At 34.4% G+C, this 26,592-nt stretch overlaps 6 protein-coding genes across 11 annotated transcripts; 4 read left to right on the plus strand and 2 right to left on the minus strand.

Moving 5' to 3' along the window:
• Positions 1-652: 652 nt before the first annotated feature.
• On the minus strand, positions 653-3,051 carry LOC140979017 (prefoldin subunit 6-like). Its single transcript, XM_073444373.1, has 5 exons — positions 2,864-3,051; positions 2,704-2,774; positions 2,474-2,598; positions 1,471-1,531; positions 653-967 (listed from the first exon to the last, which is right to left on the minus strand). Exons 1-5 carry the CDS (start codon positions 2,940-2,942, stop codon positions 911-913), a joined length of 393 nt encoding a protein of 130 aa, XP_073300474.1. The 5' UTR covers positions 2,943-3,051; the 3' UTR covers positions 653-910.
• A 2,449-nt stretch (positions 3,052-5,500) lies between these two features.
• LOC140979025 (cytochrome P450 710A11-like) lies at positions 5,501-7,381 on the plus strand. The gene has a single exon (XM_073444384.1). It carries the CDS (start codon positions 5,720-5,722, stop codon positions 7,208-7,210), a length of 1,491 nt encoding a protein of 496 aa, XP_073300485.1. The 5' UTR covers positions 5,501-5,719; the 3' UTR covers positions 7,211-7,381.
• A 2,230-nt stretch (positions 7,382-9,611) lies between these two features.
• Positions 9,612-11,864, plus strand: LOC140979031 (uncharacterized protein At4g18257-like). The gene is made up of 4 exons (XM_073444387.1): positions 9,612-9,965; positions 10,430-10,750; positions 11,092-11,251; positions 11,401-11,864. Exons 1-3 carry the CDS (start codon positions 9,646-9,648, stop codon positions 11,246-11,248), a joined length of 798 nt encoding a protein of 265 aa, XP_073300488.1. The 5' UTR covers positions 9,612-9,645; the 3' UTR covers positions 11,249-11,251; positions 11,401-11,864.
• A 1,947-nt stretch (positions 11,865-13,811) lies between these two features.
• Positions 13,812-14,297, plus strand: LOC140972430 (major allergen Pru ar 1-like). Its single transcript, XM_073434881.1, has one exon. It carries the CDS (start codon positions 13,812-13,814, stop codon positions 14,295-14,297), a length of 486 nt encoding a protein of 161 aa, XP_073290982.1.
• A 2,073-nt stretch (positions 14,298-16,370) lies between these two features.
• On the minus strand, positions 16,371-16,979 carry LOC140972501 (agamous-like MADS-box protein AGL29). Its single transcript, XM_073434934.1, has one exon. The coding sequence runs from the start codon at positions 16,977-16,979 to the stop codon at positions 16,371-16,373; it is 609 nt and encodes a 202-aa protein (XP_073291035.1).
• A 4,860-nt stretch (positions 16,980-21,839) lies between these two features.
• On the plus strand, positions 21,840-24,864 carry LOC140979038 (transcription factor bHLH144-like). Of its 6 annotated transcripts, none has more exons than XM_073444415.1 (4): positions 21,840-22,140; positions 22,602-22,734; positions 23,274-23,446; positions 23,632-24,864. In XM_073444415.1, the coding sequence occupies exon 4, from the start codon at positions 23,922-23,924 to the stop codon at positions 24,603-24,605; it is 684 nt and encodes a 227-aa protein (XP_073300516.1). In that variant the 5' UTR covers positions 21,840-22,140; positions 22,602-22,734; positions 23,274-23,446; positions 23,632-23,921; the 3' UTR covers positions 24,606-24,864. The 6 variants fall into 6 exon arrangements, with proteins under 6 accessions (XP_073300516.1, XP_073300500.1, XP_073300503.1 ...); XM_073444399.1 differs by having other exon boundaries at positions 21,840-22,095; positions 22,594-22,734; XM_073444402.1 differs by having other exon boundaries at positions 21,840-22,095; positions 22,600-22,734.
• The last annotated feature ends 1,728 nt before the right edge of the window (positions 24,865-26,592 follow it).

The following is a 26,592-nucleotide window of genomic DNA, read 5'->3' on the forward strand; positions in this document are numbered from 1 at the left end:
AATGTTAATGATATGGAGATCGTCATCAGAAATATTATTCCTTATCATCAACCCGGCTTCATCTTAAAACTTTCTTAAATCCTACATCATCACTTATCTAAATCTGTTTAAGCATCAAACCAGAATATTTTTGGTGTCTAACAACCTTGTGATGTTTAAAGACTATAATTACTGTGTTTCAAACCAACATAAAACTTTTATGAACATGCTAATACATATGTTCTACCAAAAAAAACAAAAACAAAATGCAACTGCTAACCTTATGTTTCCCTCAACAAATCATCTACCTCTGCATCACCAAACCGTGAGAACACCCACAAGCAGATAAAATATTCATTTCTTGTATAATTTTATGTTTTCCTTCTCCCTAATATCACGAAGTCACGTCTCAATCAAAATTTTGGCTGAAGAAATCAGACCTCATATGTTTTGGCAGAGGCATCTAGTTACTTCAAGAGAATAAACAAATGACAAATATTCAAAAAAAAAAAGGAAGAACCGCTCATTGAGTAAGCATCTAGTCCTGAATTTTCAAATTAATCTTTCTCTTGGTTTTTTTCATTAGGAATTCGACTTATAAAGACATTCTTATGACTAAAAACACCAAAAACCCCGCAGAAAATACTGATATGGGTTCGAATGAACAATCACCTACAGTGAACAACATTCCAATGATGCTATGAGAGCACCATCAAGAATTACCATACAAGCATCAAATTCATTCATAAACAAATTATCAAGTACTAATAGGTCACTTCATGGATGCAGAGATTGAGTTGAATTATCATTAGTCGCCTACAAAATGATATTTCATTGCATGGACAGTGATTCTAAACAATACATCAAGTACAATGACACCAAAACCCATCAAAGTGACAGCCACCATATCATGCTTGCTGACTCAGGTAAATTATACCTTGCCTTTTCCAGCTTGTAGAGACTGGATTTTTTGTTGTACTTTAAATATCTGTAAATTGAGGACATGTAGAAGGCATTAATGCCATCTAGTTCAGAAAGGGGAAAACGAAACAAATTGAACAAAATAAGAGATGAATTAAAAAATTGGATCACATGAGATTTCATAATAAACTAGAGGTTTATCAGCAACAGTTCAAAACAACATCAATGCAAATAATATAAACGTAAACACATGTTTCTTGGAATAAGTACGTTTCTTGGAATAAGTACAGCGAGGGTTCGTTATTTGAGCCATTAAGTTTGAAAAATTATCAGGTATGCACAAAACTTTCAATTAAGTGCGTACATAAGATATCATCATCCACCGAAATTCTAACTTCAGAGTTCAGATGACAGCACCAGTATTTTGTTACAAGCTCCAATGACAATGAAATACTATTCCTTAATCAAACTCCAGATTAGAAAGAAGCCAAATACCACGTGGAAAAAAAATCATTTAAATCCACTCCTATAGGACTCAAATTGATTGGAAAAGGTAGATGGGTTACGAACCGCTTCTTTCTTGCTGTTCTGCTTTTCTTCTAAATCTTGGAGAGTAGAATCCAAGCGTTTCCTGATCCAAGAACAGAAATTTAGAACCAGTAGCAGACGAAACAAGAGCAGCAAGGAACAGAGAAGAATTGTCCAGTAAGAAATCTCTTGCAGCTCCAAGTTTATTCAGTACAAATGCTTAATTATCAATTGACTTGTGTATCATGTGATTACTTCACAAGCACAAAAACAATTGTGCAATTGATAACCATGAATGACACTCACAGACAATGCATCACTGGTCAACCATACCTTATATGAAATGATATTTTAAAAAAGAAAAAAAATATTAACCTCCATAAGGCTAACTACGAAAAGTATACATTTTCTTATCGCAAGCAATTAATACCCTTCAATAGTAACACTTCAATAGTGCACCGAGACAAGTCGATTTCTGCAGTACTTAAACCTCTACCACTCTGAAAAATCCTAAATTATGAGTAAAGGTGACAGCTTCCCTTCAACTTTAGTTTAAATCAGTATTATGACAGGAGATAATATCCCTCTACTAAACTGACCAATAATAAGCTTTATCCGTGCTGAATAAGGCCTTTTTATCCTAAAAAAATTTCACAGCTCATTTGTTGTTATTTACTGTTCTCCTTCAAAATTGAGTTATATGTCACCTCGAATTTTGGTCCAAGCTAATGACTCAAAATTTGGGAGGAATCAAAACTGAATTTTCAACACTCTTTGAACTCATAGAAAGGGGAAAAACAATAATTTCTGCCATAGACGTGCACGTTCCCCCTAAATTTAAGCAAAAAATCAAGACACGGCTAGAGTTCTCCATTATCTATCACATGAAAATAGCGAGGAGGATAACAGGTAGCACTATAACGTCACGCTCATAAGCTTATAAGCAATACAAAACAATCTCGAAGAAACGAGTCTAACAAAGCATTTCAAAACACTATAATCTTCCAACTGGCAAACAAGCGTCAATAGCTGAAATCAAGCATACAGCTCAGCGGAGATGTATTCAATCCGCTTGCGAACATTAGCATTTGCCTCGGCCAAGTCCTGCTTCACTAGCACGGGACCAATCAATTTGTACACATTCGCTTCGGCAGTCAACAGATCCAGTTCCTTTAGAAATAGCACCATAAATCGGTAAACGAACAAACATTAATCACAAACAAAATTCAAGCGCGTGGAATTCGCAACACATTGAGACGATAAAAGTGGACCTACCTTGAGGACTAGCTCGTTTTCACCTAGCTGTATAGTATATTTCTTTCTAATTTGGTGATTCTTAGAAATATCTGTACAATTGAACACAGATATTTGAAGAAAACAACCTCGAAATTAATTAAAAATTCGCGCAAACGATAAACAAGATGTGAAAAACAACCTTTCTGAAGTTTGCTGAGATCGTTGGCCTTGTTCTCAAGGTCTTTCTGTAACTCCTTCGCAGCGACCGGAGATCCCATCGCTTCACCGCCTCGAAATGCCGGCAGTATCTTCCACTTCCCGAAGGCGACAAAGCCGATTGGCGGAGCTGTTAATAACAAATCGCATCTTCTTCGTATTCCTATTTGGACTTTAAAGTCCAATTGAATATGTTTCTTGGCCCATTGTTCGGAGTTCAATCTATAAGCCCAACAATTTAACGAACACTTATAGGGCCCAGTATGATTTTTTGGGCCAAAAATACATCATTAAATTGAATAAAAAATGAAATATAAAACATAGTAAATTCCAAATTAAAAGTGCCATTTTATCAAAAATATTTTTTTGACATCTCTTTTTTCAAATCAAATATTCAAAGTATAATAAACCACTGGTAACTCTTTTTTCTAACTATTTTATAACAATTATTATAGATGTATGTAAGTTTTAAAATAATTTAAATTTAAAATTTTCAAAGTCCACTAAGTATCATAAATATTGGTAGTCATTTAAAATCCTTTCAAAATATATTTAAAAATAAAATTAGAAACGAATTTGGAAGTTTAAACATCCGTCTAAAATTTATTTGCCAAAAATACATAAATAAAATGATTTTTAAAGATTTTTAAAATTTTATAGATTTATTTTTTAAAAAAATTATATTATGATAAATAATTATCAACTCCAATATACAATTAAGTTTTTTTTATTATATTAATAAAAATATAATAAATAAATATTTGTCACCAGAGCTCAGAGATATTGTTTTTGGATGGTTGGACCAAAAATAATCATCAATATAGTTTTTTAAAATCTGATATTATACGTTGGAATTCGAAAAAAATGTTTAATATGAAAGTTATAGATTAGGAAAAAAACAAATCTTTTGAAAAATAATCGATGGTCGAAGCACCGATACGACAGGGTATGAAAAGTCTTACTTTTTCCAGATTTATGTAATTTCAATAGTTGAAAGTTGTAACTTCAATATGATTTTGTTACATATCCCGATAAAAAAATATATAAATAACAACTATGTATAAATGTGTGTAACGAGTGTGTGCGACAGATGGCACCACTAAAATTTATCTAATATGGTCCTCCCACAATCTTTTAAAAGTGTTGAACTTTTACAGTNAAAGTGTTGAACTTTTACAGCACTTAACAAATTTGTTCAGCTATAATAATAATAATAATAATAATAATAATAACTAATGACATGAAAAACTATAAAAATAATAAAACCTTTTGTGAGAAGATCTCACAAAAATAATATTTTTTATTGTAAATATATATAAAATTGATCTGTTTCATGAATAAAGATATGTGAGATCGTCTCAGAACATATCTATTCCAAATAGTTCTCATTTTCATTAAATGTACCCACTGGACCAAAGTTTTGTCAAACCAAACCAAACCAAACCAATACAAATACTTCAAAAAATTGCTTTCCTTTTACTTTGACTTTCCTAACCCTAAATAGTAATTATATAGTTAGTTAACGGACAATTTCCTATTCCAAGTTGGGTGGAATTTGATAGTTCGGCAAATCTAATCATGAGAAGGGGAGGATAGAGATATACGCCGATATTCGGGAACAGATACATTGCTAAATAGCTGTATTTGCTACATCTTGCCTTGTGTTCTTATCTTATTTGTAGCCATCAACCTAAAAACTTTCATTTGTCTTATATGTTTAATGGAATACGTAGTTTAAGATCTATTTACAACAAATTCCTATTTCAATGAGGCGGTGCACTTTTTATGAATAGTAGGCCTCTTGTGAGATGGTCTCACGAATCTTTATTTATGAGACGGGTCAACTTTACCGATATTCATAATAAAAAATAATACTTTTTTATGGATGATCAAATAAGATATCCGTATCACAAAATACGACCTGTGAGACTGTCTCACACGAGTTTTTTGCTTTTTATGAAATTGGATAGTTGGGCTATCCATAAAGCTGTTGAAAAGTGATACATGCTATAATTCTCATAAGCATGCTTATTCCAAATCTTTAAATAGGAATCATTTCCAGCTACCGCACGTAGATCGAGTGGTGGACCATATCTTATTTGATATCTAAAAAGCGAAAGAGAAAAAAGGTCAAAAAGAAAACATTATTGCTGGCCTTCGGTCTTCACGTGTCTTGATAGTAAAAAATAATGTTTTAACGGTTAAACGGTTTTTGGGAGTAATCCAATCCAGTTACGAAAACAATGGTAAAAGGCAAGAAGTTCAAATAAAGCAATAGGGACGTGTTTGTCTTCTGGGAACAAGTTAGAGTCTTCCACTTCATTCCTCACGTTCCCAGCTCGATTCCAACCCCACACATTTCCCACCAAAAATTTGAGTATTACTTTCTAAAATAAATTTGAAAAATACTACGTGTACAAATTGTGTGACAAAATGTATTTGAAATTATAAAATTGTGCATACACTTTATTTGAAAAAAAATATTTACAAAAGTGCATTTAATATAATTTTAAATACGCTTTAAAACTTAATTTGTAACTCAATTTATTGACTTAGCCTAACACATTAAATTTTCTAAAAAAAGATTAATATATATATATATAAATCAGCGAGGTAAGAGAAAATGACAAAAAAACAAATCCAAGTACAAGCTTCAAATCCTGAACGATCTTACCCCCGTAGCCCTTCCCGCTTCCACCTCATATTTACCAACTGCCGCCCGCACCTGTCATCCACTCATTACCGTACACTCGCACTTTGACTTGCTCTATTGTTTGCCTGCAAATTACATATCCATCTCCGAGTTCAATACACCCAAATTGGTGAACTTGGAGCACAAATGGGATTTCAATGGAGTATAGTTACATCATGTGTTCCGTACCTAATCTACTTCATAGCTCTTATCTTGCTTTTTGAACAGATTTCTTATCTGAAGAAGAAGGGATTCTTGCCAGGTCCGCCTCTTGTTCTTCCCTTCGTCGGCAACGCCATCTCCCTGGTCGCAAATCCCACAAAATTCTGGGACCTCCAATCGTCCTACGCCAAGTCCACGCCTTTGGGTATATCCGCAAACTACATCATCGGGCGTTACATTGTTTACATTTACTCCACTGATCACTCCCACAAAGTCTTTGCCAACGTACGCGACGATGCCTTCCACCTCGTTGGGCACCCCTTTGGCAAGAAACTCTTCGGTGAGCATAATCTAATCTACATGTTGGGCCAAGAGCATAAAGATTTGCGCCGCCGGATAGCACCCAATTTCACCCTCAAAGCTCTCCAAACGTATACTGATATACAGCAGCGGATTATTATCAAGCACCTGGAGTCATGGTGCAAGAAAGCTCAAAACAAGTCGATCCCACTCCGCATCCTCTGCCGCGACATGAATTTAGAAACCTCGCAGACTGTCTTCGTGGGACCTTATCTGACTCAGGAGGCGCGTAAGCGGTTTAATGTGGATTACAATTCGTTCAATGTTGGGCTGATGAAACTTCCTTTCGACTTACCGGGATTCGCCTTCAGAAACGCGCGGCTTGCTGTGCAGAGACTGGCGGAGACGCTCGCTGGTTGCGCGGAGGAAAGCGAGAAGAAAATGAAATCCGGAGAAGAACCCACTTGTTTGATAGACTACTGGATGCAAGAAAATGTGAGGGAAGCATCCGAGAATTCATTCGAGTACAGCTGCAAAGAAATCGGTGGCCATTTATTCGACTTCCTCTTTGCTTCACAGGACGCATCGACGTCGTCCCTGCTGTGGGCGGTGACCTATTTGGATTCACACCCTCAGGTTCTGACCAGAGTACGCGAAGAGGTAGCCAGCTACTGGGTACCAGAAAAAGGTGGCCTTATAACGGGAGAAAATCTGAGAGAAATGAAGTACACAGAAGCGGTGGCGCGTGAGGTCGTGAGGATCAGAGCTCCGGCGACTATGGTGCCACACATCGCCGGCGTAGACTTCCCGTTGACACAGAATTACACCATTCCTAAGGGCACCATCGTCTTTCCGTCCGTCTTCGACTCTTCTTTTCAAGGGTTCAGCGACCCGGAACGGTTCGACCCGGATCGGTTTATGTCGGATCGACAAGAGGACCGGATTTATAAAAAGAACTATTTAGCATTCGGGGCCGGGGCCCACCAATGTGTGGGCCAGAGGTACGCAATTAATCATCTGAAGCTCTTCATCGCGTTGTTTGCCACGTTAATTGATGCAAAGAGGGACAGAACGGACGGCTGCGATGAAATCTCGTACGTACCGACCATTGTTCCTAAGGACGAGTGCAGGGTGTTCCTTTCGCGGAGATGTACAGAATTCCCGCTCTCGTCGTGACGGAAATGCCCTTTGCTGTTTGTTCTCTCGATTGACGTTGGCTGTAATTGTCAGATTTTAGATGAAATTTGGAAGCACAAAATAATCGGGTGGCGTCGCTTCCGGGTTCTGTTTTGGGGATTGTTGTAATTTCCTCTTGCTTTTATCCCATTAATTATTCTTGGCACAGATAAATTATTTATTGATAAAAAAAATTTGACATCAATTGTTGACTTTTTTTCGTTATTTTGAGTATGATTTTTAGCAAAATGTTTTCTAAATGATAAAAAGTCGAGGTAAAACGGACACGTAACTAACTATTATTCAATTGGATTTGAATATTTATTTGCTGCTAATAATTATATATGCTGAATAAGTTGTCCTTGAACTGGCAACTTTGTCCGGATATTGCCGTGTTCGTGGCTTGGGCCATGGGAAACAGAATTTGACAAAGACTCCTGCTTTTTACTATACACACAGCGATATGTGTACAATTTTTTTTATACAATTTTTTTATTATTATCGATAGACTAAAGTGAAATTTGACAAATTATAAAGGGACTAAATTGATATTTGAATTATTGAAATAAAAATAAATAAAAATAAAAGTGTGTGTTGAAATTAAAACAAAAACAAAAAACAAAAGTGTAATATTAATATCATGTAATGGTAAAATTGAGAAAAAAAGTTAGTATAATCTTGAGGTAGTTATTAGCATGTCCTCACACTTAATATAATAATATAGATATGTCGCATGAGTTATTTTTTTTATTTAATCAAATAATAGTAAATAATTAACACAAAATTATTTTTAATTTAAAAAAAATTCGATTTGAAAGAAAAATTTTGTTTAAACTTTTTTCTTCGTAAAATATAGTGTTATTTGAGGAGATTTTTAATAGGGTTAGAAGAGTAATTATGTAATTAAATATTTTAATGTCTTCTAAAATAATTATTCTAAAAATCTCAAACTTAATAATATAATATAGATAGATATTCGTCTACATTTGAAAAGAGTTTAATCCTTACTTTATTTGATAAACTTATATTATTATCTTTTGATTATAAAATCTTATCTCTAAATGCTATGGGCTTAGAATATTAAGAACGCCCGTAGTAAGATTCACCCACTCAGCCAGAATCTATGGCATTATTATACTAACCAATAGAAATCTTCTAATTTAGTTTATATTGTTTCTATTCTTGTTTGTTTGTTTGTAGGAGTATTTTATTTGATTAACCAACTTATTGAATATTGTTTAATTATCGAACAATGAATATCAATTGCTTATTTTTATGTACAATAAATTTTATTTTTTTGTATGCATTCGATGAATCGAAAAGGTACTATTTAAAATAATAAATTATTAATAAATCGATGAATTAATAACTCTTTAAATTAATAAATTTTTGTGGTTGAAACATTATTAATTTATAGAGATTTTTATTGTAGAAGTTGGAATTGGATACAAGATTGGTACTGTGAGGAGAAAATTGAACAGACAGTTTGTAAATATTAGTGCTATCTGCGTGTGTTATGTGCATGTACAATAAAATTTTCATGCACATATTACTATACGGATCTATTTTTTATTGAGTAGGTCTCTTGTCACACTGTCTTACGAATCTTTATTTGTGAGACGAGTTAACCCTACCGATATTCACAATAAAAAGTAATACTCTTAATATAAAAAGTAATACTCTTAATATAAAAAGTAATACTTTTCATGGATGACCCATTAAGAGATATGTCTCACAAAATACGACCCGTGAGACCGTCTCACACAAATTTTTGCCTTTTTTATATAGGTAATTTTGCTATAAAGCTTTAGAATTAAATTTAAAAATAGAGTTAAAATTTGTATGATTTTTAACAAGTAATATTGTTAAAAAACATTGAGATTAAAATCCAAAATTTTAATTTATTTATTTATAATAATTTTTCAGATGTTTTTATATAAATTTATTTTTTCATGAAAAAGAAAAATAAAGAGTGAACAAAAAAGAAAGAGGGTATTTTGGGATTCTAAATTTATGTCTGTTTTGTCTCTTTTATGACTCAAATATTATATATAATATATATACACACTAGCCAGCGATATATCCATTCGATTTTTTTAATAACTATATTTATTAAAATAATTTAAATTAAAAATTCTAAAATTTGCTGATTTTAATATTTAAGATTTTTTCTATAAGTTAATTTTTGATGAAAAAACAGTAGAGGACTTAAAAAATATAATATTTTGAGATTTTAAAAATTACACCAATAAACTATTTTATAAATATTAAATAATTATAATAATAGTAGCGGCCACTGGGCTGGATCTTATTTTCGGGCTGTTTACTTAAAGCCCAATATAATTTATATGGGCCAACTTATTAGTCGTTGGTTCGCTAAATTATTAAACAAATCCCCCATGTACCATCGCAGAAGCAGGGAAAAGGCAGGGAAAATGGGCGAAGAAGGGGGTGAAACTGAATCGAAGGCGTCGCGGAAGAGGACGGCAGTGGAATCTCTGGGATGGCTGACGGAATCTTCCATCATGCCGCGCAAGCATCGCGCCATCGAAGGCGTTGGGCCGTCCTCCATCCTCGAGCTCAAGGCTCACCTGTACAAGTCCCAGGAGGACTCTAAGCGCCACCCTAAGGAGTCCGTTCAATCCGCCGACGCTAACTACGCCCAACATCTTGAGGTGCACCGTGCCAAGATGAAGATATCCGCGCAAGATTCTTTCTCCGCCAAGAATTCCGGCGTAGATACCCGTGCAGCGAAGTATAGTTGCTTTGGCTGGCATCCTCCTTTCAATAGATTAATGCTTTATTGGGTTAATGATTACTGTTAAGGGTATTTGTTGTTATTCTTTATGTTTTGGCGATTACGATATTTAATTGAAGTTATGGTGTACGAATAGGGTTCTATGGTTTTGCCGGATATGGAATCGTGATATGCAATCAGTTGGTGATCTCTTACTTGTTTCCTTTTGTTCTTTTAAATGGCTGATGGTGTACAAGATTTTTGTTGGAACTTATGGTTTAGCGAATGCAGGCTATTATGATGTCTGATTAGAGTCTCCGTGTCCTTAGGGTTCGGAAATTTATGAATGGTAATTGTAATGTAAATAATTTGTTTGAATGTGATGTCAAAGTTTTGTTGTGTAACCATGTATACCTAAGATATTGAGTCTTTGTAAATTGTACTGTTATCTGATAGAAGAATTCGTTTTTGTCTTGTCTTAGGGATAAGCTCGAGCTAAAAGCTGTCAATGACGGATCAGCAAGCTATGCAGCATTAGAAAGGAAAGCAGAGCTGTATGATAAGCTTGTCAGAGGTGAAGTTTCTGATGAGGAAGAGTCAGAGAAGTATTGCGTTAACTTCTTTCGGAAGGGTGTTGAGCAGAATGAGCCCCTGATGTCTCGGGACCGACATATATCTCCACATGAACTTCAAGATAAGAATGGTGATGACAATGATGATTCACTGTTGCAACAAACAAAAGCTGCAGGTTTTGGCGAAACAACTGCTACGGTAGACAGAAGTGAACATAAGCGCTTTGTAAAGTAAGTTCTTCAATATCGACAAGAATTGACATTTTTATTTTTTATTTTTTTTGTGTTCACGAACTTGGTATATCAGTTGTCTTATGCCATATGAATTGAGAATATATTCATCCCTGCCCCAATAAGTTGATCTGATATAAGCGATGCCTGGAGACGGCACACGCATAGTCGTATCCTAGTACCCTTTGAACTCCAATTTTGAAATTGTATGACTTTCCCATAAACGAGCATAAGTAACGAGTGAAATGGCTCTTTGAGGCAAATCTATCATTGAGTGCATAAGAGACTCTATCTTCTTTGATGTCTTCAATACCTTTTCTGACTATCGCGTCCTTTCTCAGGGAAGTTCATGAAGAAGCAAATCAAGCAAGGGAGAAAGTGTCCGAGCTCAAAATGCGCAGACAAGAGCAGGCTGCTGCTCGTAGAGAGAAACTAAAGCAGGCCTACTTGCGGAAGCAGTTTGAGAAATTGAAAGCATCCAAAGTTCAACCTGAGTGAAAGGTGACTGTCCTATATTTTCCTTCTTTTTCCTCCTTATCATAGTTATAAATTTATAGGTAATGCTTTTTTAACATGTTCTTTTTTGTATGTATCTGTAATAAAATCCATGGCTTTGATTTTGATCAAATGTTTGTTTCCTATGAAAACAGATGTTCATTTTCGCCAAGAAGCTTCCAAGGTGATGCGAAACTGCATCAGATGTTGACCGGCCTCACTGCCTGATCTGCGAGCAAGTTGAACTTTGTGATCTGATTGATGGTCAGATTGGAGAAAAATGAGATAACCAACCATCCAGTAGAATCTAACCTCGAACAAAGCCATCGGGGGAGAGGTACTAAGAAATTACCTGATGAAAGCTTTGGTATGTGAATTATCGGAAACTCTACTGTTTCAAGATAGAATAGTGGTCGATATCTGCTTCTTTGGGTTTATCTCAGCCGGAAGAACGGAGCTATTTACATCTCTCAGTCGTAGACATCGTTAATTGGCTTGTTTATATGTATATATATGACTCTGATTTAGTGTATATGAGCATATACACTATAGTCGATTTGTAGACCAATTGCTTTTCGTTGAAAATTTATTGTTATTGGGAAACACAATGCCTTTTTTAGTTTCGGTAAACCGCAAACCACATTATTCTTGCTACCCCCCTACTTCATCTTCCCGGCCACATGCTCTCTATGAGGTACCTTGTATTCTGAATTAATTTTACTGGATATCGTAGATTTAATTATCCGTTAAAAGTTAAAAGACGCAAAACATGGGATCTAATGCAAGTTAAAGATCCTTATAATCACACACAAAACCAGTCCTAACAAGGGTAACAACAATAAACAAAGGAGAAACATCTTCTTCTTCAAGCGTAAGCATCAGGGTTCTGAACTAGGTTAGCCTCCACGGCCTTGTAAACTACCAACAACTTCTCCTTTCCCGTTTTTATGTCATCCTCTCTTTAAGTGAAAATTCGCTCTTCGTGTGATACGTGCTGGTCACCGCAGACAATGTACCACCATCCAGTGTCTCTTCTAATTTGATTTTTTGTGTGATTTTCTGGAGTGAATCTGTCAAGGTATCGCCCTCAATCACCATGTAGTTGTAAGTATAGGTCTCTTCGTTCAGCTCGTCGATCCTATACTCCTAACATTTTAAGATGGGCTTCTATCCTCGGTTTCGTTTGTGATGATTTATTATTTTGTTCATTGAAATTTCTATCATTTTGAGACATAATTATCCAATATCTTTAAATAGAATCCTTAAATTACTATTATTTGATTTAGAATGATGCACAACCTAAAATATAAGTTAACATAGACCAGTTTTAAGGTTTTAGTTTTTGTTATTTGTTTTGTGAAAGAATAATAATCCGTAAATAACAGATTTTTTGGTTGAATATATAAATACTTTAGGATTTGAAATAAATGAGAATTTGTGTAAGCGTAATATTGGACTGAAATTTTTTTATGATTGAAAATTTTTTGTATGTTTCAAAAGGAGAGAGCTGAAAATTTATTTAAGTATGAGTTTAGTTCATTTACAGAGAAAATATGTCTAAATATATGGAAAATCTTAGATAACCAAATAAGAAACGTCACAAGTTTTATTTCAAATTACAAAAATTAGTTACTAAGAACAATGATATGTTGTCAATGGTGGTGAAAGATGTGGAGAAATAAAGTGAGACTAAAAAAATAAGAGAAAATAAAATGGAGTAATATTCGAAGTGTGAATGACTCAAATAAACAAAATAAGAACCTCATAAGAAAAAAAAACAAAGCAAGTATCAAAAAAATTAATTAACATCAAATCCGATGATGAAAAAGAAATACGAAATTTAGATATGATGATAAGATTGATGAATTTAATCGAACAAAGAAGCATGAAAAATAAATAAATAAATATGAAAAATATATTGAATGATTCAAAAATCAAACATGAAAAGATTAAATAAATTAAATCATGATTGTTTGAAATGATAGAATCATATTTGTTATTAAATAATTTGTGAAAAAATTACGTGTCTACGTTGATTTACAAATTTACGATTAATATTCGTAATGTTCTCAAGTTAGTTAATCAAAACATAAAACACATCTAAATTCAAAATAGTAATGCTTATTTGTAAATTTAATGATTGTCCAGTAAAATCCATACGTGATTACGTGATTTTGATGGGCACTCTTTCCGAAACATGCATGGATCGTTCACGATTTGAAAAATCCAAAATGAAGAATCTCTCGAGACATCCTATGTATATAACAACGTTTGAATGGCTAATTATTATAATTATTCATTATTGTTAAAAACAATGAAGCATGCAGTCATTCTAACTCGAATTCACCCAAAAAACAACGGGCAGCATCCTGTTAGCCACAGCAAAGATTCATATATAGTACAGAAGACTCCGCGCAAACAAATTGGCCAAGCAGCAGAATATTTTGAACAGTGAAGACTTCAATTAATCTATAAATACCATTCTTCCCCCTGCTGATTTTCAGTGAGCAGAAACAGGTTTTCTCAGGTTTAGTTATCGATTGAATCCTGATTAACTAAACAAAGCATGGCAATCACAACGTTCATCGACGAGCACGTTTCTCCGATCCACCCTTCAAGAATCTTTAAAGCCTCGATAGTAGATTCCCACAACTTGATCCCAAAACTAATGCCACAAGCCATCAAAAGTGTCGACATTCTTGAAGGCAGTGGAGGCGCCGGAAGTATCAAACAGATCAATTTTGCTCAAGGTGGGAACTTCAAATTTGTCAAATACCGAGTGGATGAGCTAAACGAAGAGTCCTTGGTATACAGGTATACGTTGATTGAAGGCGATGCATTGATCGAGAAACTCGAAAAGATTACGTATGAGGTGAAGCTTGAGCAAACTGAAGATGGCGGTTCGGTATCTAAGGTGACTAGTAAGTACTACACGGTGGGCGATTTTGTCCTGAAAGAAGACGAAGTGAAGGCAGGGAAAGAAAGGGTTTTGGGAATGTATAAGGCCGTGGAAGCTTTCCTGCTTCAGAACCCTGATGCTTATGCTTACTAATCATTTCTTGGTGTTTCCTGGTTCACTGCATATGTTGTCTGAATACGTTTCCTTAATTTACACGGCTCATTTCTGGTTTATGTTTGTATTATCTTTGATCTGTTTCTTTGTTTACAAGTTGTTGTCCATGGGAATTTCGTAGGTGAAAATAAACGAAATTTGCAATAAATATGATTTAATCCGCTCTTTCTTGTTCAATTTCTATGATTGTATGTGCAACAGAGAGTTGGATTCTTGGGAAGTTCTCAAATCGGTCGCTAGCAAGGGAATAATTATATCCCTNATGATATTGTCCACTTTGGGTTTTAACCCTCATGATTTTGCTTTTGAAACCACCCAAAAGTCCTCATACCAATGGAGATATCATTCCATTTTTATTAACCCATGATCTTTCTCTAGATCTTCCAATGTGGGACTTTGGTTGCATCCCAACAATCCTCCCCTCAAACGAAGTTCCACTATTATTCTAATGGTCCGAGCCTCCCCTCAAGCCTTATTCGTCCTCCAATCGAGGTTACTCCACTTCACTGCGTTGGAGCGCACGTCTTACATGAATACTGGGAGCATAGACCACCTCGAGAGTTTAATCAAGGACTTTTACCGGGAGCCCTCACCTCCTTCGTTTAGGTATCGAGGATTCTACCCACACGGCTCGATCTAGACCATGGCTCTGATACCACTTGTTAGAACCAATGGAATCCGGATATCTCCACACTGGTATGATATTGTCCACTTTGGGTTTTAACCCTCATGGTTTTGCTTTTGGAACCACCTAAAAGGCCTCATACCAATAGAGATATCATTTCATCTTTATTAACCCATGATCTTTCTCTAGATCTTCCAATGTGGGACTTTGGTTGCATCCCAACAATATAAATACACATATAAATTTAGAAATTTACTTTTTACCTTTCTTGAATATTACTTTCATTCAAAGAAGATTAAACTGGTTCATATTTTATTCTTTTATTTCATTGTATAATCTGTTTTAATTAATTGATGACGGGACTCTAAGTAGGGATAATCACATTAGTTAATGTGTGTGTATGTATATATATGGTAAATTGAACAAAAAGCCTACACATTTTTTTTTAATATGCTAAATCCCCATGGTGTCGTTAAATTCAGAACTAATTAAAACCCCATTTCAAAAAATCAATAAACTGAACTTCCTTGTGTCATTAAATTTCTCGCTAAAACCCCATGTCAATAAATCTTTGGGTAGTTTTCTAAAAGGCCCTTTTCTGTACTTTCTTTTTTAAAAAAATGTAGACCTCATTTATAATGTATTAATTTCAATATATACGCAGGGTCACACCGTTGGTCCATCAGCCATAATTTTCTCTAAATCTTTTATAATACAGTACTTGCTTTTTAAGCAGCCGCATATGAAATTATACCGAAAGGTATAACAATTAATAAAGTCGAAAATGCTAAAGAACATTTGAAATTTTTAATTCGCTGTAAAACAAGAGGGAAAAAACATTTATTGTTCTATTATTTTCAAAATTTCATTTTCTAGAAATACATTTATTTTATTTTAGCATAGATTTCAGCTGCAAATTTAACTTACATGGGATCGAGTTTTATCTTTTGAATCGTTATAGTTTTTCATGGTCTTTTTTTTTCAAAGATGAACAATGTATTACTACATTAGATGGAATCTCTCCATTAAACCAATCTACATTGCTGATAACACAAAGGCTTCACATTCCAGCCGATGAGCCACGCGGTTGGACAGAAATGAAAGCAGCCAATTCCAACAGAGTTTGAATATCCATTTGTGAGAACACCATTTGGTCCCTAGTCCTCGGCATAGCCATTGATGATGTCGACAGCTTGCAACGAATTTGAGAAAACACAAATATCATTTGTGGATAACTCATCAGCGCCTTTCACCGATGCGGGATTGTAGTTTTTCATGGTCTTATACATATATAAATAGGGGGAAAAATTAACTTGTAATTGAATTTTATCATGTATCTTTACATAATTTCATAGCAAGAAAACGACTACATAGTTTTATTAATCATTAAGATTATTCAAAGATTCTGGAAACAAGTCTGCCACAGCTCATAATTTCAACCAATCCGATGGAATTGGAGATCCATTTCCATCCTCCTCCAAAAATGAAACCTTAGCATCAACTAAACGACTGGAAGAACACTCCCCAGATCCTGACTCCGGCCGATTCACTCTCCCCACCAGTTGTTCTCGGAACCTTTCCAGTTTCTCCTTCGTCTCTTTCAATCCAGCCAAATCAACGGAGCCCAAATCCTCTATCAAAACTCGGCTCGAAAAGCTTTCGAGACCCTCTTCAATCTCCTTCCCCTTCCTTTTCTTGATCTCCATCTCCTCATTTATTTGATCACACCGATCTTTCAACTGTTGCATGTTGGTCACAGGATTGAAACTCTGTTGATTCGGCATCGGAAAATGGCTCAAGAACTGGTCTGTTACATGGTCCACGTTAGGGTTTCCGAATGAATAAGCTCTATTGCACGGGGAGAAAACGATTATGGCGATCTTGGCCGCGCACAACGTAGAAAGCTCGGTTGCCTTCTTGAACAACCCGCTCCTTCGTTTCGAGAAGGTGACCACTCGAGCATTCTCGTCTGCTATCAGTTTCATTTCGATTTTTCTTCTCCCCAGTGATGGCCTCTTCCTTTTCGGAGGCGCCATGTGGGAAGAATTTGGTGCGGTGTGTGAAGAAGAATGACACCAAATTTATAGGCGTTTTGGTGCATGGTGAGTAAAGGCCATAATAATTAATAGAAACAAATCTTGGTTGGATTACCATAATACAACTCGGATTTTTGGAAGATTTTCCATAAATAAATGGAAAGCTTTCCAAAAACTTGACAAGGACTATTTTATTTTATTTTTTGCATCGTATTTGGGTAAGTTTGTAGATATAGAATACATTTTACTGAAATACCAAAAAAATAAAGTGTTTTGGAACTTTATCTGAACTTATTTTTTTTTGGAAACATTGGGTTTTAAGTATTCAATTTAATTATATAAAATATTTTTATCAAATTTAAAATAAATTTACTATATATAGGTAAAAATGTAAAATATATTTTGACAATTTTTTATATATTTTAAAATTTTCATATATGTAGGTTACAATAATATTATATCGTAGATATTATGATATTAATTATGATTTAACTTTTAAAATAGTAGGAAAGAAAATGTATATATGTAATCCATCCATTGGTGTTTGAACCATTAGACAGATGGATCTTACCTGTGGCTGCACATATTCATTTCTGAACAGTGGGATAGGAAATAAAATTTCAGAAAATTTATTGATATTGTTATTTATAAATTTTATTTTATTTTTAAATTATACTTGAAATTAATAATAATAATAATTTTTTTTTACAAAAAAAAAAAAAAAACGTCAACGCGATCGAAAGAAAATTACAATCTGAAAACACATTTTCTAACAAATGGTCGGTGTTCGATTCTTTTCTTTTTGTCTGATAGATGAAAAATTGTGGGAAGGGTAATTCCATTTTTCTTCGCCATTTTATATTTCATTTCTGAATGGTTGGTGCTCTTTTCTCTTAGGGGTGTATTCAATTTTAGAAATTTAATTATTTTTAGTAACTTGGATAAAATTTAATAGTTTAGAGTCATTTAACATAAACTTTTATGAATTGTGTACATGTTTAGTAATATCCAAATTAGACATTTGTATTCAATCTATAAAAGTTTAAATATATTAAACAAAAATAAATGATGTGGACTAAAATATATTTTTTATATTTAAAAAAATACGTGGAACATTGAAAATAAATGTTCAACAAATATTCTATCTCATCAAAGGATTGAGATTACACTTGGAATGTTACTCATGGTTTTTGGTCCCACTTGCGGTAATTTGAGATAATAAAACCCGAAAATAAAGAATAAAATGGACACCGAGATTTACGTGGAAAACCCCTAAAAATTATTAAGGTAAAAACCACGGGCAAGATGAAAAGAATTCCACTATAATATTTTGTGGTGTACAACTCACTCACCGTGTTTCCAAAGAGAACACGCCCTCTCTTAATACAGGAGAACAAACACCTCACAAATATTATACAACGTTATAAGATGAGAGAAAACTCGAAGAAGGGATTGAGAATGGGATGATTTCAGAATGAAGGGGCGAGCTCTATTTATAGAGCCACTTGACCGTGTGAAGACGCGTATAAAATGCGTCTTCCATCTTTCCACGAAATTTCCTTCGTCAACATTTTGCCTGCAAAACGTGTTAATAATTTTGTCCCCACGTCCTTACCTCATTCAATGCTCATGCCGACAATGGTTGTAACATATGCCCATTTTACTCATCGATGAAATATGTACTCTTAACATATTTCTTAGAAAACTACTATAATTTTAAGTAAAATATCAAGCGTTCGATCTTACAATTAGCATTAGAATTAATGTCACACGTTCTATTCTCATTGATTGCAAAGAGTGTAATTATCGGAAACGAGATTATTTAGTATAATTATATTCTCTCATGGTTAGAGCATATTTCAAATACTATGTTTCGACTGCTCTAACCATGAGAGAACATATATTTGTTCAACATTTAATTTCAATGTTCCACGTATTTTTTTAAATATAAAAGAATAAATTTTAGTACAAATCATTTATTTTTGTTGAATATATTTAAACTTTTATAGATTGAATACAAATGTCTAATTTGGATATTACTAAAAATGTATACAAATTCATAAAAGTTTATGTTAAATAACTCTAAACTATTAGACATGAGTTTAAATCTAATTTCTATACCAGTCTTTGCTCTTTGCCACACAAGTAGCTTTGTCAACACGGCTAACGGGACGCACCGCTCGTAACCCGTCTATTTTATGTGGTGTGATGAACTTACCCACCAACCTAATCGATTTATTGTTGAATTAGGCGGGACGGCCCGACGACCTAACCTATTTTGACCACTCTAATAGCAAGCGACCACTCCAATAACAACTAATTAATTCGGAGATCAATCTACATAGATTAAGCGATTCTGATTTATATATTTTGTCATATCAAAACTGTATCAAGAAAATAGGAATAAATTAAATCAAAACCAAACATATAATCAACATAGACAAGGTTCTCTATTTCCCTCTAAGGCTCTAACACATTTAATCCATCACCTGAAATATCAAATTATAACAACATGCAAGTTAAGGAGATGAAGTGATCAGTAAGATCGCGCGCGTAGTTTGAACTCCGTCTTCATGTTTGTACGGTATTCTTGGTCAAGTGTTCTCTTCCACAAGCATTCTCCAACAATTTGAGCAGGAAGAATTTAAACAACCATATTTTCCACGAGACATAGAAAAACCAGACTATAATTGGAGTCGCTCTTAGTTTCATAGGCCCGTGTTCTCTCATTTTCCATATGCCAGCGTATGGGACATGAACGAGCGAGCAGCTACAAGAAAGATGAAAACTTGGTAGAGATCCCTTGACAAAATAAAAAATCTTGCTTTGGTTCAGTCAAAGTTACTTGAGACAATTTTATTGCCACATATAAGTAATACAAAATTGTGTCAGAAACAAAATGGTAACCAGGTGCAATGCAGAAAGCAGATTGAACTCGCAGAAGAATTTTGTTCCGGACTAACTTAAAATCCTCTGGTGGCCATACTGGCCCGTAGAAATAAACAGAGAATTAAAACTCAAACCACGGAATATCAAACTCGCGGTCAAAAAATTTAAGGCTTATGTCCCTCCACAATCGTAAGGATTGATTGATAAAAAGTAGGCAGAAGATTACATGCACTTGATTTACATTCAACAAAGATGAGCGGTAGAGATTCAGGAGATTATCACAAGACTCCATATTCATATCATTCGATCACTACATCATGATGGCACTTATAAGAGTGAAGCTGATGAATATTAGTTACAATACGATCAGTCTACCAAGCATTCATCTGTGGAATGCTTGAAAAAGCCATTACCTATCTTGTACTTGATAACCATGAAAAAGATAGATGAATGCCTACTGGCGGTTTAATTCAACACAAATTCATTCATCTTCCTCGCACTCCGCTCTCTTGACATACTGAGAGTTAGTTCGTGATAGGAGATCAAGAGTTATAGTTCATCGATATGATTTTGATTTTATGGCTATAAAGGATGCAAAGAATCATAAGTTCCATCTCCATATATATGTACGTGACCACTTGATAGGAGTAGACCTGTGAAGATTACCTCCAAGCATTTCTGTGTCTCGAATTCCGTCTGACTTTTGAGATATTCCTAAGCTATTGTATTACGCAAAACTCGACACATAATGCAATGAGTTGAATGTGAAGGCACTACAAGAATGTTTGATATGTATGGAAGTATGAAACCCAAATTCTTTTTCTCTATCTGTAGAGGGCAGGCGACGAATATGATACATATGGGGCTTAAAGAGTTTGAATTCTGATACAAAGACAAAAAAGTTCACACACTCACAATGCAGAAAACTTTGGCTTGTAGAAGGGAGTATGGAACCGAACCAAACTTTCTTGAGTCATTGCTTTTGTAAATATTATCCCCCTCTATCCAAATATGCCCTTCTGGCACCTAAAAACATTGAACCTCAAATCCTTCAGTATACGAGACCGAGGGTTTGGCCCAATGGTCTCACAGGAATTCTTCATATATTGACTCAAGTTCGAGTCTTCCCCATCCTCTAGATTAGGATATCAAAAAAAAAAAAAAATCTTTCAGTATACAACACAATACAATAAATAATCGATAGTTTAAAGATGAAAGAATAAAAATGAAATAAGTATGAAAATATTGAAAGATATATTGGAATAGAAAGCGGAGAACATGAGAATATTAGATTAGAACCTGCTCAACTCTACATTCATCGTTACAGTGTTACTCATATATTATATATATAATTTTGATATTTTTTATTATATATAATAAATAAATGTCAACTAATTATATAAAATTATATATATATAATTGAAAAATGCATAATCATGTGTTAATTTTGACATTTGAGATACGAACGAATCTAGATAATATATATAAAAACTAGCTATTAGTATCTGCTTCTGTTTTTTTTTTAGCCCAAACAAATTGGCTGGTGGCGTAATATTATATACCCGCATGATTCACAGGACACGTATTTCAACGAAGGAGCATTGAATCAAATCAAATTCTTTATTTATCTATTTGTATTTCATATAAACTATTTGTTATTAATAATTAGAATAATGAAATTTGAAATATTTTTGGTACAAACACCAATCAAAATTTTCATTCGTAAGTATTTTCAAATTTTCATTCGTAATAATGTTGTGAGACGAGTTAATTTTGCTCATATTTATTATAATAATTAATAATTTTAATATAAAAATATGGATAACTTAAATAATAATTTTTTTTAATGATTTTCATATGCTTAATCAAAAATTAAAATTAATTAAAAAAATGTTTTTTTACGATTTCCAACAGTAGATACTGCATTTTGTCAAACCTCGTGAAGGCCTACCTTTCTTAACTTCACGCGTGCTCTCTCATCCGACGGTCAGCAACCCGGCCGCTTTACCCGGAAAGCCCATCATCTTCCTCAATCCTACGGTGCTTATTCTTCTCCTTTGACTCCGATCCTCGTTCCCTCCACCTCCAACTAATAAAGTCATTATCATCATTCATCAGTCCCCTACACTTATCTTTGTCGGCAGATCTTCTTCTACCATTCTCTGAGTCTCGGATTAATATCTTCCCAAGTCACGAACTTGTTTGGGTTTTGCTTTTCTTCTTGTGGGTACTGTCAAAGCGAGATCTTTTTGCTTTCCTTTCAGCTTTTACAGTTGCTTGAATTTGTTTAATTTCTTGAATAGGTGTTTACTGAAGCATTTCTTGCTCGAATTTGTTTAATTTGGTGATTTTCATAAAGGGTTTTTATTGTTTATCTCATATCCCCAGATTTAGTGATTTGTTCCTTGCAGTTTTCTTGGAAAGAAATTTCTGGGAACTGCAAGATTGGATTTTTCTTGATATTATGTATTCTTAAATGAACAGAAGTATTTTTAATTTTTGTAGGATTTCTGAAATGTAGATTTTGGTTCATATTGCGACGACTTGGATCTGCGATGTTTGTGATCTTGTGTACTCTTTTTTTTTCCTGGTTGCTAATTTATGTTAGAAATTTAACTCTTTGTTTGGACGGTTTAGGTTTGTTTTCAAGGTTAAGCTTTCGACTAATTGCTTTCAACATGGATTCTTTTTAATCTTTTTTAACATTTATTTTACCTTATGGTAGTTACAGAGGTTTGGGTCAAATTTTACATTCATTTGTGCTGAAGAAGTTGATCAACATGCCGTGGGGTTCTCCATTTTATTCTGGGAAGTGTGTTAGATTCGATGTGTTCTTTCGCTTTATTCTGTAATTGGGTTTAATCTGGTGAGTTATCCTCTCTGTTGGTCGCTTTCAAAGAATGCATGCTTATACTTTTTATTTGAATGGATGAACTAATCAGGGAAACTAGTGCTTGAAAAGTTACTTCGTTTGTGTGTTTATATTTATTACACAAATGTTTTCTAGTTATTTTTCTTAGCAGTTTAATGGATACATGCGTGCTTTCTGTGTTTAGTTTAGCTGTTTAGTTACCATTTACTTTATGTATGATGTATTTGGAAATCAGTTGCACGAAATATTACATTAGAATTGAGATGGAATGCTTCTTATTTTAACTCCCAGGTCTTGAATTCTTGATCCTATTATTTCAAATATTTTACTCCTCGGACTTGTAAATTTGTCAAAACTCTGAATATGAAAGCATGCCTTTGATTATGTAGGCCTTATGTTTTTTCAACTTTTGAAGTTTTACTTCGATTTGTGAAACAAAACGCACAAGTCTAGTTTGTATCTTCAGTTGTTTTTTAATTGTTGTTGTTTTCTTTCTTTTTTCATAAACTTACATGATTTTTGAATTCTTGCAGGCCAGCTTTGCAACGGGTTTGTATTACTTATACTGTTAGACTTGCGATTTTTCGTTGGAGTGAGAATGCACATTGAAGTTTTTCGAAAACAATATCATCCCATCAAAAAACTACGAAAAATTACCATGAGCGCTGGAAGCATTGCTTTCCACCAATTGATGCAAGTTTGCCAGGTGATTGCTTCAAGTTTGCGACATATATATGCTTGTATCCTTTTCTCTATAGTTTATTGTTTGTTGTTCACAGGAACATGCAAATGAGTCTTAGAACAGGCTTTAAGAATATGTGTGAGCCCAAACAGAACATATGGTGGTTCAAAAATATGGTTACTAGTTCTTACTTTAACTTTTTATTGCAGGCTGAATACTTCCGTCAGTTGCTTAAACCTGTGACGTAGTCGTGCTTGTAGGAAGTGTTTGGATATAGGGAAATTGTTCAATTTAGGACTTGCCAAGTACTTGGAACACAAGAACTGTTAAATCTGTGACTCCATACTGTGCTGGTATATGGATCCGCCATAGATTTACCATAAACCTGTGGCAAATATTTCATTTTTGCAAGACCGCTTTTAGTTTAAATTTCAACTATTGACCTTTTTTGGAATCTGCAAATTTATTTTTCCTTGAACTTTTTTGAAAACTGCTACTCATGCCTGGAGACCATCCAAACTTACCCGCCTATCCTATTCTCCCTCTTCCTGGTCAATCGAGCTATTACATGCAACGTGGTCATACGGCTTCAGACATCTTTGATGGGAAATTTATTCCTTTACATAATGTTGACATCCAAACTTCTGATGCTTGCCCAAAAAAATTTGTCATCTTTGATCGAACGCATGATAGAAGCCAGATCATGTTCCATCCCAATTTAAGCTCTAAACTCTTTCATCCTGGACATGGCGTTGCGGCATCAATCTTCCAAGACAACTTGGACGCCAATTATTCAAACAACGAGAGAGACAATATGTCTCCTTTGAAAGAAGATTCAGATGATATCGATGCACTTCTGAGCACAGAATATGATGACAACTACGATGATGATATGGTGAGCACAGCACGGACAGAAGCAATCTACAGGTGCGACTCTCCTGATTCGTGCTCCAACTATAAGTCACTTTCCATGAAAAGTAGACCCCATTTCTTAAAATCTTCTGGAAGTCATTTCCATGGAAAGAAGCGTCACAGGACAAGAAAGATGGTCAATGCATTGAAAGGAATAGTTCCTGGTGCCAATCACATGAGTACTGTAGCTGTTCTTGATGAAGCTGTTCGTTACCTCAAGGCACTCAGGGTAGAAGTGCAGAAGTTGGGAACGGGAAGTTCTAAAGGCTGAATCCGGAATCATCATTTGAATTTTCTATGCCTTGGTTCTGTGCCTATCTGCTGTTAACCCTTCAGCAGAAGGTTCTCTTGTAGGAGGTTTGGTAATATGAATCTGCGTGCTCTCACATACTTTTTTAAGTTTTGATGTTAAGTATGCATCTGTTCGAATTGCTCAACATGTATTTCTGATACTCATTTCTTTGTGTGATCCAATAAAGGGTGAATTCTACTACTTGAACATCAATTGGAATTTTTTGTGTTCATTTTCATCCTTGTGCTAAAAAATGGGATTATCAGTCCAGGCTTATTTGAAGCTATCCCCCTAGATGCAAACCCGACATTGAGGAAAAAGTTGCTCTGTTTAATTATATTTTTGGTGTGTCTGGTTTGAATTTGGTGAATCGACCCAATTCTGATTGGATATATTTTGCTTGTTTATTGTGACTAGCCAAAAATCTTGCCCATGGATGTGAGTGTACATAGAGATGTAAGGAACCAAACTTAGTCAAATATCAGTGAAAATTTAAGGCTTGAATTCGATTCGAATTAAGTATATTCAAATTCGATTCGAAACTCAAAATTTTGAGCTTTACTTCGGCTTGAAAAGAAACCTGAGTTCAGGGCTATATCTTCGGACCTATTCGCGAGCTATTGTTGGGATATTAAAGTATATTTAATATATAATTATATTATAATAATAAAATATTAAGGCTTGCGAGTCATTCGCGAAGTATTGAACAAATAAATTTGATTCGAGTACGGCTCGAAAAGAGTCTGAACAAGTTCGAGTTCAATAAATTCGAATGCGAATCAAATATTCATTATGTCGACTCGAAAAGTTCGCAAACCGACTCGATACGTTTACCATTCTAAGCGTACACTAGGAAAATTGCTGAAAGAACTGGCTGTTAAGTGCAAGCTAATCATCGGTTAAACTATCAGCAAGAACTCTTGCTTATTGCCACGGGCTTGTGGCCAAGTGGCAGCACCAGTGCTTCAATAAAGAGATGATATCTCGAGTTCCATACATAAAATTTTGTAATCTTCTATCTATATTCTCATTGGTTAGAGACGATTGAAGTTGTATGTCGACGGGCTTGTGGCCAAGTGGCAGCACCAGTGGTTCTGAAATGTTTTGTGGTTTGGTTTTACAAGCCTCATGCATGCCATAGATAGCCATTTTCTTGTAGCCTATCAGAGTTTGATTAGTGTGCAGTTGGATAAAAAACAGATTTTCATTGATTTTGGATCTCTTGTGCTGTCCAGTTTTGTCGTTTTACATTGCTAACATATTGTGGAGACGTGGTTCTGCTTAATGTGTACAGTCATACTACAAGTACATAAATACAATTAGATTTGTGTGTATGGTGCAAATTCTTGGTTGGGGTCTATAAAGTTTCGAGTAATTTATTAGCACGAATAGCTAGCAGCAACCCAACTGGCTTACATGATTACGATTTGAGGACGATCTACTTGTTACGTATGACATCGTATGAGGTGTAAATCAACAGTGAATTTTGTGCAGCTAGTTGCCTACCGATGACTATATCCAGAATCTATTAAACTGAGGGAGTTGATTAGTAAAAAATTAAGGTTTGAATTATTTTGACTCGAATTGTTTCAAATGTTGATTGAACATTAAAGTTTGAGAATTAATGTTTGAAAGTTTGAAATATCCGAAAGACTCGAAAGGTATATGTATTTAATATATAATTATATTATATCAATAAATTATTAAGTTCGCGAACTTCCCACGAATTATCGAACACAATAACTTTGTCCCGAGTTCAGTTCGAACATGTTTGAGTATGATAATTTCAAATATAAATCAAGTATTTATCGAGCCAATTCGAGAAGCTCGCGAACTAGCTCAATTCATTTACAACCCTAGATTCTGCTTATACCAAACCACCAGCAACCAATGAAAAATTGCATAGAAAGGACCAAAGATGATAGAAGTCGTAAACTTTCCAAATGCCCAATTTACATTGGCATAT

The sequence above is a fragment of the Primulina huaijiensis genome, chromosome 1, assembly GCF_012295235.1.
Source record: "Primulina huaijiensis isolate GDHJ02 chromosome 1, ASM1229523v2, whole genome shotgun sequence".
Classification (NCBI taxonomy): domain Eukaryota; kingdom Viridiplantae; phylum Streptophyta; class Magnoliopsida; order Lamiales; family Gesneriaceae; genus Primulina; species Primulina huaijiensis.